The sequence below is a fragment of the Chiloscyllium plagiosum genome, chromosome 24, assembly GCF_004010195.1.
Source record: "Chiloscyllium plagiosum isolate BGI_BamShark_2017 chromosome 24, ASM401019v2, whole genome shotgun sequence".
In the NCBI taxonomy this organism is placed as follows: Eukaryota; Metazoa; Chordata; class Chondrichthyes; order Orectolobiformes; family Hemiscylliidae; genus Chiloscyllium; species Chiloscyllium plagiosum.
The window spans coordinates 30,939,490-30,953,164 of NC_057733.1; the positions used below are offsets into that span (position 1 = coordinate 30,939,490).

General features: G+C 40.9%; 1 protein-coding gene across 5 annotated transcripts in view; it reads left to right on the plus strand.

The window, feature by feature from the left end:
- Positions 1 to 13,675, plus strand: part of LOC122562129 (casein kinase I) — a 65,644-nt gene that overhangs the window by 12,499 nt on the left and 39,470 nt on the right. For all 5 annotated transcript variants that reach the window (XM_043714698.1, XM_043714695.1, XM_043714696.1 and 2 more), the window contains exon 2: positions 6,651 to 6,761. In XM_043714698.1, the coding sequence (XP_043570633.1) occupies positions 6,651 to 6,761 (111 nt within the window). The remainder of the gene's footprint in view (positions 1 to 6,650; positions 6,762 to 13,675) is intronic.

Genomic DNA, 13,675 nt, shown 5'->3' on the forward strand with positions numbered 1-13,675 from the left:
TTGGTTGCCAGCAGCGTTGGTCTGTACCGGGATTGCCATTAATGGTACCACATTTTAACCATTTGAGCTAACCAGACTGAGAAACCTGATATCTAACTAGATGGGGTTACCATGATCCATGAGAACCTATGGTAAAGTTGCCATAGTCCCAATGTCATTAGAGAGACAACTGGTTTAACCTGAGGGTCACCGCACCCTTTGCAAGAGAAGAGGCTAAGAGGTGTTTATGGTTAGCTTGGCCAGTGCAGGTATTCAACCCCTGCTGTTGGCATCATTTTGTGTTACAAACCAGCCATTCTGCCAACGGAGGTAACTAATTTATAACTTTCATCAAATTAAACACAAAGACTATGAACATCATCTGCTTTCAATCAACTTTGGAGCTATCCTGTTTAAATTTTAAAAGAACCTATATTTCTAACTGACAAAATGTGCCATAGATAAAGGAGAACAAGTAGAGTACTGTAAGTAGAGACTTTCAGGCATTTGATTAGGTGCCACATCAGAGATTATTATGGAAAATTAAAAAAAAGTCATGCTGCATTGGATAGAAGTGAGTAATGTTGCATTGGAAAGAAAACAATGTACAGGCACAGTCATTTTCTGGTTGGCAAGATGTGCGTGTTTGCCATTGGAGTTTTGGCTGAGGCCTCAACTGTCTAGTTATATATAATACTTGGGTGAAGGGACCAAAAATGGAAATGTGTTGCTGGAAAAGCACAGCAGGTCAGGCAGCATCTAGGGAACAGGAGAATCGACGTTTCGGGCATTAGCCCTTCTTCAGGGCTGAAGAAGGTACAGCCCTCCTGAAGAAGGGCTAATACCCGAAACGTCGATTCTCCTGTTCCCTAGATGCTGCCTGACCTGCTGTGCTTTTCCAGCAACACATTTCCATCTCTGATCTCCAGCATCTGCAGACCTCACTTTCTCCTGAAGGGACCAAAAGCATGATTGCAAGATTTGCTGATGGCTCAAAGATATGTAGAAAGATAAGTTGCAAAAGAGTACATAGGAATCTGCAAAGGTACATTTACAAGTTCATGAATGGGCAAATATCTTGCAACTGGAGTATGATAGAGGAAAATATAAAATGTTCAATTTTGGCAGAAGAATAAACAAGTATCTACACAGTGATTGCAAAGCTCTGAGATGTCAAGGGATCTGGGGTGTCCTCGTTCATGAACTTAAAAGGCTAGTATTGCTGGTCCAACAAATAATTAGGAAAGCTAATAGAATGTTTTTTGCAAGGGGAAAAGAATACTAAAGTAGGGAGATTATGTTTCATATTTACAGAGTATTGGTGAGACCACGCCTGAAGTACCAATGTAAATGTGTCGGAAGCAATTCAAATTAAATATGTGCAATGAATCGGATTGACTTTTGAGGAGAGGTTGGACAAGCTAGGTTTGTATTCCATTGACATTTAAAGTAAGAAGTGACTGGATTAAAACATAGGATCCTGAGATTTCTGTACAGAAGATGTTTCCTGTTGTGAGAGACTAGAAGTAGGGGTCACTGTTCAATTAAGATGGGTGATAATTTTCTTCCTGGAAAAGTGGAGGAACACTTTCTGAATATTTTTAAGGCAGAGGTAAATAAATTTGTGATAAGGATGTGAAATGTTATCAAGGATAGGGGGCATGTGGACTAATCAGATCAGCCATTACCTTATTAATTGATGCAGCACAGTGGCCTATTCCTGATTCATGTATCTGTTTGGCAGCTCTGCTGAGATACTGTGGCTGAAATACTTTCAGAAACGGATTGCTCAGCAGACTTGGGACTAAGACTAGAAACACACTAACTAATTTGATTCATGTGTTGCAAGTATGGTTAACGTGTATGGTTAAAAATGAAATCTATTTCCTGATATGGTAATGATTTTTGAAGTAATACAGCATTTAAAATATTGAATTATTAGATGAAATACTTTCCAGAATTGAACTGTGCACTACAGCAATAATAGTTCACTAATACTAATCTAAAAGTCGCATGGGTGAATGTGTAAATTCTAGTTATGGCTCGTAAAGTCATTCATGCTAAACCACAGCAGTACCCTTCAAGTAGTTACATTGGCAAAGGTTAACCAGCAATTGGACAAACTTGCTTTTCAGTTATTTCCTTACGGTTTTATCAATTTTAGGTTTAAATTGCTATCTAACAACCAACTTGCGTTATATTGTGGCCTGCTTAAGTATCATTTCCTTGTATGAATCCTTTCCCTATTATATTTTCCCCCTTCAGGGTTAGTCGAAGTCAAAAATCATTTGGTATCCAATATTGCAACTCTTTGGGAGGTAGGAAAGTTGTACAAGAGAACATCTGGTGAATTGCCCTTTGATTTCCTGTTCCTACCTAGCAGAGAAACATCTGATCTCTAATCAATACTGCCAAGATTACTGTTTTTCCATTTGGAATCTGAATGATGTGTGAATTTCTGTTGAAGTTTTTATTATTACTTTGTAGATGCTTGTTGCAGTGCTGATGGTAGCAGTTTCACCTTCATTCATTTATACGGTTAAAGAATTTTAAAATAAATGTTCTGCATGCTATAAGATTCTTGAAAAAGTGCAACAAGAAACAAGTAAAACAAAAAGGCATATTTTAAAAATTCCCTTGTTCTTGTGTTTGAATCCCAAAGTTTTCAAGATTAATTCACTTTATCTTGTCTCTTTCCTAAGTATGTTGACTTGGTAAAGTTTTGTAAATTCGCTGTTGCAGTTACTTTTTTCCATGTTTCTTTTATCCATTTTCAAATTGTTTTTTTTTCTATTTTCTGTTTATTTTGTCTAAACACTTTACAAAGTAGACTTCTCTGAAAGTTACCATTGCTAATATTGCTGTTATCATCAAGGTTGTGTTCTTTAAAATTTTGAGTTGACATTTAGACGAATGAATACATGGACCTGTAAATTCAGTTAAATCCCAACATTTGGGACTATAAGCTAATCAGAAATTTAGTTTTTTTTCAAATCTATTATGTTGGTCTGTGTTAGTTCTAGGTAATTATGATGTACAGTAATTGCATTAGCATTGGGTTACTGATTGGGGTGAACACTGTGCAGGGTCTGCACTAGACTTATTTAATGTATTGCTGCAGGCAAGGATACACTTGGGCAAATACATTTTATTTTTGTATAATTGCTTTATATACAATTACTCTTCCTCACCTCAAACTGTTCCAAGATCACTACAAGCAACATATTAATAGATGCCAGTACTTTCCTGCTCCTGTTGTATGATCCAACTGTTGTCTTGAGAGCATGCTACAGTTTGGAGGAGTCACCTGTAATTTTCCTTCTGGCACTTTTTTTTGCAGAGAAGCGAAGAGAGCATAAACATATTTCTCACCGATCATAGCAGTGAAAGCACTACTGTGTGACATTATAAACATATTGTTGAGATAAAATTAATTTGTTTACTTCATTTTCTAACTTGAAAAAAAAAATATATATATATATATATATATAGGAATAAAAAAGAGTCAACCTGTGACATTAAATATGCTGTTTTAAAGGTCACATTACCATGAATGTTTATCATTTTACTGTCAGCTTCTCTACACGTAAAATAACCCACAATTTCCTTTACAGCCTTACCACTCATGCTGTTTACAGACCTGTGTTTCTTAAGCTTTTTAAACACAGGGATATTGTTGAAATTGTCAGATGTTGAGTGTGACTTTTTCTGAATTGAGCTTATGTGCTCATCAAGCTGATGGAATTGAAATAACATTTCCGACCTAAGGTCCTCATTGGCAAGATGTATATGATTAGATGAAGGTGAGACTATCACCCTCGGAAGAAAATACATATTGCTTCAATGTTATATGTAAATTTTCTGTACCAGCCACTGTTATAGCCCCTAAGAAATTAGTGCCAAAAATAGGATGTTGATTCCAGAACAACAAAGTATGCATAAGTCAGCGTACTGAGAGACTGGGAAGTTGTATTCTTCTATCTACTTTGCAATAGAGAATGGGGGATTCTGTCAAAACAAGTTTTATTATATTTGACTACATCTTGTGTATTGGACATGTCATAGCCACAGTCTGGTGGTAGAGAAGATGGACATTGACATTTTTAGCATTGGCAACAGTAAAGTGCACTTTTAAACTAGATGGTGTTGAGCTTTGTGAATGCTGTTTAAATAACCCAATAAAGATAATTGGTGAATATTGAATCAGCTGACTGTTGTCTTATTGATCTGTATGAATTCTGAGAGTTCAGAAGGTGGCCCCATGGAGAAAAGTGGTAGGGATGTGGTAATGCTTTTGAAGATCAAAAAGAGTTTCTTGGACTTGCTTGGAAATGGCCATTACCTGGCAAATGTAGTTTGAATGGAACAGGAGAATCGACGTTTCGGGCATAAGCCCTTCCTGAAGAAGGGCTTATGCCCGAAACGTCGATTCTCCTGTTCCTTGGATGCTGCCTGACCTGCGCTTTTCCAGCAACACATTTTCAGCTCGGATCTCCAGCATCTGCAGCCCTCACTTTCTCCTCAAAATGTAGTTTGAATATTAACCTTGTACAATTGCAAGTGTGAATATTATCATGGACCTGCTTTATTGTTTGATAGTTATGAATGGAGCACTTCACTAGAATTGTAATTGCACAATTATAGCAATTGAAACGATTAATGGTGGTTGGATCAAGGATACTTCAAGAAATTCCCACAATAGTGCCCTGAGCTTTGGAAATGGGCCTTCAGTAACCACTAACTTGTCATGGTACCATTAGCTACTTGACGGTTTTATTCTTGATCCTGGTTGATCTCTGTTTTACTTGGTGCAAGCAATTTGAATTCTGTCTAGCTGCCCTGAACATCAACTCTGATTTCCCCATTTTCTCTGTTCACACACTTGTCCTTTTGTAGGTGGAATTTCAGTATATAATGGTGCACTTTCAGTAATAGACAATATGCCTTTTAGTTCTCTTAGCATGTGTCTTAACATTGCACATTTCACTACAGAAGGATTATCAGGGTCCACTATCTGTAGACATTGTAACATTTTCAAAATGCAAACAGAATTTGCTAGTCACTTTTAGACTATACCTTGAAACCTATATATTGACTGGAATGTTTGGGGGAAAATTCTTTGTCTGTTTGGAATTGGATCAACTGTATCAAATGTGTTTCGGTAAAGTAACTTGTAAAGATACTGTATTGATTTTGTTCTGCAAAATATGGTGCCCCATTTTCTAGTTGTTTCCTTCTCATTGGATGTGTACAGTTTAGAAGAAGTTATTTATCCCAAACTTGTAGGAATCGTGATTTGTCTGAATTTATTCAACAACCTCTAAGCAGATGGAATGCAGATTGCAAATATAAAGCAGCGCCTTTGAGAGGGATAATACTTTCCGTTTGTAATACTGCGTGTTTTATACAGGATAGCATAAGGCTGGCTACAAGGGAGTTGAAACAAATTGCCAGTGTTTGACATGGTTACTATTCCACTTATAATGTACTCGTTTATTTGTTGATCATTTTGAGGAATAACATTTGTGTCCTTAAAAAATAGTTGCACATGTATAAGAACAAGGAAAACCGTTGTGTAAAGTGACTGAATAAACACGATAAATAAATGACTTGGTACTACTTTCCCACCTTTTGATGTTTTAAGTCACTTCAGAATTTGTAAATATCTGCCTTTGGAGGCAATCCTGGGAGCTACCAATTGTATTGATTACAGCTGCCTCTGATGCTATTATACTGAAAGTGCAATGTTGCAAGTGAGTGCTGATTTCAATATTTCTTTTGTGATAAATTGACTACATCTTAACTTATAAATAGTCATAATGTGGCATGAAAGGAGTTCATTCTGCCAGTTCTCTGTAGAGCCATCCAGTGAGTCCTCCTCTGTACTCTATCCCTTTATCATTACAGTTTAATTCCCCAATTGTCCATCTAGTTTCCTTTTGAAGTTCACACTAGACCTTCATAAATTGTGGTTCAGCCACAACTAGAGTATTGTTACCAAACCTGGGCACAGCACTTCAGAAAAGATGTGAAAGGGTCTTGACTGGGTGCAGAAGGCATTTACTGGAATTGTTCCAAGGGACTCTGCTTCCACTACATTCAAGCACACTTGAATTTTGGATGATTATCACTCCATGCTCCCCCTCATTCTTGCATCTCCTGCCATGGACCTTAAATCTATACTTAAGGCCAGTGGCATTTTCCTTGCCTCAGTTGCACATGCGTTAGAGCAGTGAGTTTCCTTCCATCACCTCTCTCTAACCAGGTCATTTATTTCTTTGTCCACCTTATCTAACCCTGTCTTGAACTAGTGCACTTTCTATCAAATCTACTTTGCTTCAAAGAAAATGAACCTTTCTTCTTCAACTCTGACTCTGTAGCTAATATTCTCCTTTCCTGGAGCCATGTGTCCGAACCAAAATTTATTAAAGTTCAACATAACTTCCCTCTTTTGGTACTCCAAACCGATATTTATGAAGTCTGAAGTCCTAAATGGATTATTCTCTCAACATGTGCATCGATCTGGTTAGTTGCCTGCTCATAGAATTCTGAGGAAGTGCTTTGACTTTACAGTTTTATGTAAAGAGATTAATTACCTTGACGTAAATGGTGATGCGGTGCCTTTTGCAAATCTGTCACCCTTTCGGTGAAATTCACTTGTTTTCTTATAGGAACTGACATTGCTGCAGGAGAGGAGGTGGCCATTAAGCTGGAATGTGTGAAAACCAAACACCCACAGCTACATATTGAGAGCAAGATATACAAGATGATGCAAGGAGGTGGTAAGGTTTCACTTCACCTTATTTTGCCTTACTCACTTAATTCTGCATTGTATTGGTAGAATTAGAGGCTTTTTTGGGTGCTGTACATGTTTCTGGATAGTGGTATCAAGTCTTATGGGATTACTTAAAGGACATTGTTGGTTTGTTGCATTTTCCTTGCCTCAGTCACAAACAATATTTATTAATGGAGTAAATTTCTTTCCTTTCCACTTGTCCAATCCACTCAATCATTACCTATTCCGTTTGGTTTAGAATAATGGATGTTACATTATTGTTAATAAGATCAAAGCACCTTTTCATTTCAGTAGTAGAGATTTTAAATTTAACAAAATGTCTTACTGACGCAGAGAGTTAGTAGATTGCATCCAATATTTTGGTGACTTTAGGGCCTAAATAATGACAGTTCTGTTTCAGAATAAAGTGGTATTATTCTCATCTGGAGGCAAACATGATCAATGCTTTTTTTTTTTTGCAGTGGCACAAACTGCACTTCACACTTTCATTCACTGATCTGGCGCATCAGATTCTGTGACTAAAATCTGCAATGTGTGATGGAATAAATGAGGAAGAAGCTTAGATTAGCAATCGCAGATATGATCTTCCTCATTCTGTGAATGCAGCAAAATGCCACAAATAAAACTTCCTTCCCTTCTGGCTCACCCAGAGCTAGTAACATTTGGAGCTTATTTTTGAAATCTGTTTTCTCCCCCCCCATTGTTTCCTTCGGTGTGGATGTCGGAATATGCACTACTTGTGATTTGGGAAATGTGGCACTGTTGGAACGAGAAGCTTGTGACCAGCGGAATGCCACCAGGCTCGATGCTGGGTCCACTGCTTTTTGTCATTTATATAAATGATTTAGATGTGAACATAGGAGGCATGGTTAGTAAGTTTGGAGATGACAGCAAAATTGGACAGCAAAAAACGGGAGGTGATGGCCTAGTGGTATTATTGCTGGTCTGTTAAACTAGTGATCCAGATAAGGTTCTGGGGACCTCTTTCAAATCCCACCACAGCAGATGGTAGAATGTGAATTGAACAGAAATCTGTAATTAAGAATCTAATGATAACCATAAATCCAAAGTTGATTGTCAGAAAAAAAAGCTGAAAATGTGTTGCTGGAAAAGCACAGCAGGTCAGGCAGCATCCAAGGAACAGGAGAATCGACGTTTCGGGCATAAGCCCTTCTGTCAGAAAAAAAACCTGGTTCGCTAATGTCCTGTAAGGAAGGAAACTGTCATGCTTACCTGGTCTGGCCTACATGTGACTCCAGACCCACAGCAATGGGGTTGACTCTCAACTGCGTTGTGGGAAATGAAGGATGGGCAATAAATGATGCCAAGCCAGCAACACCATCATCCTGTGAATGAATAAAGGAAACAAATCTTTTCTGAACCCTTCCAAGTTTAACAAAATCCTTCCCATAGCGAGACCAGAATTGCACGCGGTATTTCAAAAGTGGAGGCTAATACAATTACAACGTTTAAAAGCCATCTGGATGGGTATATGAATGGGAGGAGTTTACAGGGAAATGGGTCAAATGCTGGCAGTTGGGACTAAATTTATTTAGGATGTCTGGGTCAGCATGGAAAAGTTGGATCGAAGGGTTTGTCTCCATGCTGTATGACTCTCACTTGGTTCTGAACCATAATGAAGGAGGTCCCAAATTTGGATCCACAGTTTCTGCTGTTTAGATTAGATTAGATTAGATTACTTACAGTGTGGAAACAGGCCCTTCGGCCCAACAAGTCCACACCGACCCGCCGAAGCGTAACCCACCCATACCCCTACATTTACCCCTTACCTAACACTACGGGCAATTTAACATGTTGATCAACATCTGCCAAGATGTCAGGAATAATGCTACCAATAAGTTGACTTCAAAGGCTGTGAAAGGGGATAGCTCACTCTTAGCAACTTGTGATCATTGTTCATTGAATGTTGGGTGAATACAGAGCAGGCTCAGTTACTGTCAGAATAATCACTATATCTGGATTTATAAAGTGTGGCCACATGGGTCAGGTTGCTGTGCCTGAGATGTTATCAGAATCAACAATATTGAACTTATTTCAATATGAAGTTTAGTAGACTGTGTTTTGGGCTTATCTTTCATTTCAAGTGAAATAGAGGAATGAAGATGGTTCATGAGACCTGTTCTGAATTATGCCAAGCTAACAATCACCACCACCAGGTTATAGTCCAACAGGTTTATTTGGAAGCACTAGCTTTTGGGCCGCTGCTCCTTTATTAGGTGGCTGTGGAGTATAAGATCGTAAGACATAAAATTTAGAGCAAAAGTTTACAGTTTGATGCAACTGAAATAGTATATAGAAAAAGACCTGGATTGTTTAAGTCTTTCATCTTTTAGAATGACCATATTGGTTTCAGTTCTTTCAGGAATAGTTAGTAAGTTTGTAGATGAAAATTGGAGTTGTGGTGGACAGCGAAGAAGGTTACCTCAGATTACAACAGGATGTTGACCAAATGGGCCAGTGGGCTGAGAAGTGGCAGATGGAGTTTAATTCAGATAAATGCAAGGTGCTGCATTTTGGGAAAGCAAATCTTAGCAGAACTTATACACTTAATGGTAAGGTCCTAGGAAGTGTTGCTGAACAAAGAAATCTTGGGAGTGCAGGTTAATAGCTCCTTGAAAGTGGAGTTGTAGTAGATAGTGAAGAAGGCGTTTGGTATGCTTTCCTTTGTTGGTCAGAGTATTGAGTACAGGAGTTGGGAGGTCATGTTGTGGCTGTGCAGGACATTGGTTAGGCCACTGTTGGAATATTGCGTGCAATTCTGCTGTCCTTCCTATTGGAAAGATGTTGTGAAACTTGAAAGGGTTCAGAAAAGATTTACAAGGATGTTGCCAGGGTTAGAGGATTTGAGCTATTGGGAGAGGCTGAACAGGCTGGGGCTGTTTTCCCTGGAGCATTGGAGGCTGAGGGGTGACCTTATCGAGGTTTACAAAATGATGAGGGGTATGGATAGGATAAATAGACAAAGTCTTTTCCCTGGGCTGAGAGAGTCCAGAACTAGAGGGCATAGGTTTAGGGTGAGGGGGATAAGATATAAAAGGGACCTAAGGGGCAACCTTTTCACGCAGAGAGTGATACGCATGTGGAATGAGCTGCCAGAGGAAGTGGTGGAGCCTGGTACAATTGCAATATTTAAAAAGCATCTGGATGGGAATATGAATTGGAAGGATGGGGCAGGTTGCACTATATTTAGTTGGGATATCTGGTCGGCATGAATGAGTTGGACTGAAGGGTCTGTTTCCATGCTGTATATCTCTATGACTCTATATGTCATTCCCCAAACTTTTTTTAAAGTTTCATTCTCAAGTGAATTTTAGCGATAAATGCCAGGTCGTCTCAGATAATGCTCAACTCATCGGCAGTTCCAACGTGCCACAGGAAGAAACCATAATGGCCTCCTCAGGAGATAGGTACAGGGTCCCCTTCATTATCCAGTACTTCCCAGGAGCTGAAAAACTACGTCATGTTCTTCGCAGTCTGCAACACATTATCAATGAGGATGATGAGCACTTCGCCAAGACCTTCCCCACACCTTCACTTTTCGCCTTTAAACAAGCTCCAAACCTCAAGCAAATCACTGTTTGCAGCAAACTGCCTGGCTTTCAGGACGACACTGTACAAACCTGTCATGGCAGACACTGCAAGACGTGTCAGTGTGTCGACATGGATACCACTGTTACACGTGGGGACACCACCCACCATGTACGCAGCAGGTATTCGTGACTCAGTCAACTTTGTCTACCTCATAAGCTGAGGCATGCTACGTTGGCGAGACCAAGCAGAGACGACGGCAACAAATGAATGGACACTGCACAACAAAGTTTATCTCCCAGTCAGAGAACACTTCAGAGTCAGTATGGATAAAGCTGAGAAATTCTAAGGGGAGAAAGACCCTAATGGGAGTTATCTACAGGTCCCCAAACAATAGCCTGGGTGTAGTGTGTAAGTTGAATAAGGAGCTGAAATTGGCCTGTCGCAAAGATATTACTACCGTTGTTATGGGGGATTTCAACATGCAGGTAGACTGGGAGAATCAGGATGGTACTGGACTCCAAGAGAGGGAGTTTGTGGGGTGCCTCTGAGATGGATTCTTAGAACAACTTGTGCTGGAGCCTACCAGGGAGAATGCAATTCTGGATCTGGTGTTTTGCAACGAACCGGATTTGATCAGGGACCTCGAAGCAAAGGAACCATTAGGAGGTAGTGACCACAATACAATAAGCTTTGATCTGCAGTTTGAAAGGGAGAGGGTAGAATCAGAAGTGACAATATTTCAGTTGAATAAGGGGAACTATGGAGCTATGAGGGAGGAGCTGGCCAAAATCAATGGTGCAATACCCTAGCAGGGATGGCAGTGGAACAAGAATGGCAGGTATTTCTGGGTATAATGCAGAAGATGCAGGATCAGTTCATTTCAAAAAGGAAGAAAGATCCTAAGGGGAGGCAGGGGTGGCCGTGGCTGATATAAAGACAAAAGGGAAAATGTATAACATAGCAAAGATGAGTGGGAAATCGGAGGACTGGGAAGCTTTTAAAGAACAACAGAGGATAACTAAAAAGGAAATACGCAAAGAAAAAATAAGGTACAAAGGTAAACTGGCCAAAAATATAAAGGAGGATAGTAAAGGCTTTTTTAGGTATGTGAAAAGAAAAAAAATCGTTAAGACTAAAATTGGGTCCTTGAAGACAGTAATGGGTGAATTTATTGCAGGGAACAAAGAAATGGCAGAAGAGTTGAACTGGTACTTTAGATTCACTGGGGAAGACACAAGCAATCTCTCAGATGTAATAGTGGCTGAAAGACCTGAACTGAAGGGAATGGTGTTGGAGAGACTGTTAGGTGTGAAGGCTGATTAGTACCCGGGACCTGATGGTCTACATCCCAGGGTACTGAAGGAGGTGGCTCTAGAAATCGTGGATGCCTTGGTGATCATTTTCCAATGTTCTATAGATTCAGGATCCGTTCCTGCAGATTGGAACGTGGCTGATGTTGTCCCACTTTTTAAGAAAGGAGAGAGAGAGAGAAAACCGAGAAATATAGACCAGTTAGTCTGACCTCAGTGGTAGGAAATATGCTGGAGTCAATTATAAAGGACGAAATTACAACACATCTAGATAGCAATAACAGGATAGGTCAGAGTCAGCATGGATTTATCAAGGGGAAATCATGTTTGACTAATCTTCTGGAATTTTTTGAGGATGTAACTCTGAAGATGGACAAGGAAGATCCAGTGGATATAGTATACCTGGACTTTCAGAAACCCTTTGATAAAGCCCCACATTGGAGGTTAGTGAGCAAAATTAGGGCACATGTTATTAGGGGCAAAATGCTGACATGGATTGAAAATTGGTTGGCTGACCAGGAAACAAACAGGAGTGATAAACGGCTCCCTTTCGGAATGGCAGGCGGTGACCAGTGGGGTACCGCAGGGATCAGTGCTGGGACCGCAGCTTTTTACTATGTACATTAATGATATAGATGAAGGTATTAAAAGTAATATTAGCAAATTTGCTGATGACACAAAGCTGGGTGGCAGGGTGAAATGTGAGGAAGATGTTAGGAGAATACAGGGTGACCTGGACAGGCTAGGTGAGTGGACGGATGCATGGCAGATGCAGTTTAATGTGGATAAATGTGTGGTTATCCACCTTGGTGGCAAGAACAGGAAGGCAGATTACTACCTCAATGGAGCCAAGTTAGGTAAAGGGGCAGTACAACGAGATCTAGGTATTCTTGTACATCAGTCAATGAAAGCAAGCATGCAGGTACAGCAGACAGTGAACAAAGCTGGCCTTCATAACAAGAGGAATTGAGTATAGAAGCAAAGAGGTCCTTCTGCAGCTGTACAGGGCCCTGGTGAGACCACACCTGGAATATTGTGCGCAGTTTTAGTCTCCAAGTTTGAGGAAAGACATTCTGGCTATTGAGGGAGTGCAGTGTAGGTTCACGAGGTCAATTCCCAGAATGGCGGGACTATCTTACGCTGAAAGATTTGGAGCGACGGGACTTGTATATGCTTGAGTTTAGAAGGCTGAGAGGGGATCTGATTGAGATGTATAAGATTATTAAAGGATTGGACTCTCTGGAGGCAGGAAGCATGTTTCCGCTGATGGGTGAGTCCCAAACCAGAGGACACATTTTAAAAATAAGGGGTAGGCCACTTAGAACAGAGTTGAGGAGAACCTTCTTCACCCAGAAAGTGGGTGGGTGTATGGAATGCCCTGCCCCAGAAGGCTATGGAGGCCAAGTCTCTGGATATTTTCAAGAAAGAGTTGGATAGAGCTCTTAAGGAGAGTGGAATCAAGGGTTATGGGGATAAGGCAGGAACAGGATACTGATTGAGGATGATCAGCCATGATCATAATAAATGGTGGTGCTGGCTCAAAGGACACAATGGTCTACTCCTGCACGTATTGCCTATTGTCCAGGACATTTGACCTCAGACCTTCATTAGACATTAGCCATGCGGCTCGTGCAGCCACCACCCCCACGCTGATTGATGCTGTCACTTCCGCCCCATCATGGCCGCTCCCACAGCCACTTCAGCCCCTCACAATTCCTCATGCACCACACGTGACATCACTTCTGCCCCTCACATCATCGCCGATGTCACAAGCTCAGTGACTTCCGCCCTCCCCTACTGCCGTGTTTGCCACCCTTCAACCCCTACCAATGCCACTCGCCTGCAATCTGCTGACACGTCCCCCACAGATCCCACTGTCACCATCCCCACCCCCCAGAACCCTGAGGGGAGCACCACCCATGCTCATGATTCCACCCCTATTCCCCCCACCCCCAATCCCCCCCCCCCCCCCCCCCCCCCCCCCCCCCCCCCCCCCCCCCCCCCCCCCCCTCCCCCCCCCCCCCCCCCCCCCCCCCCC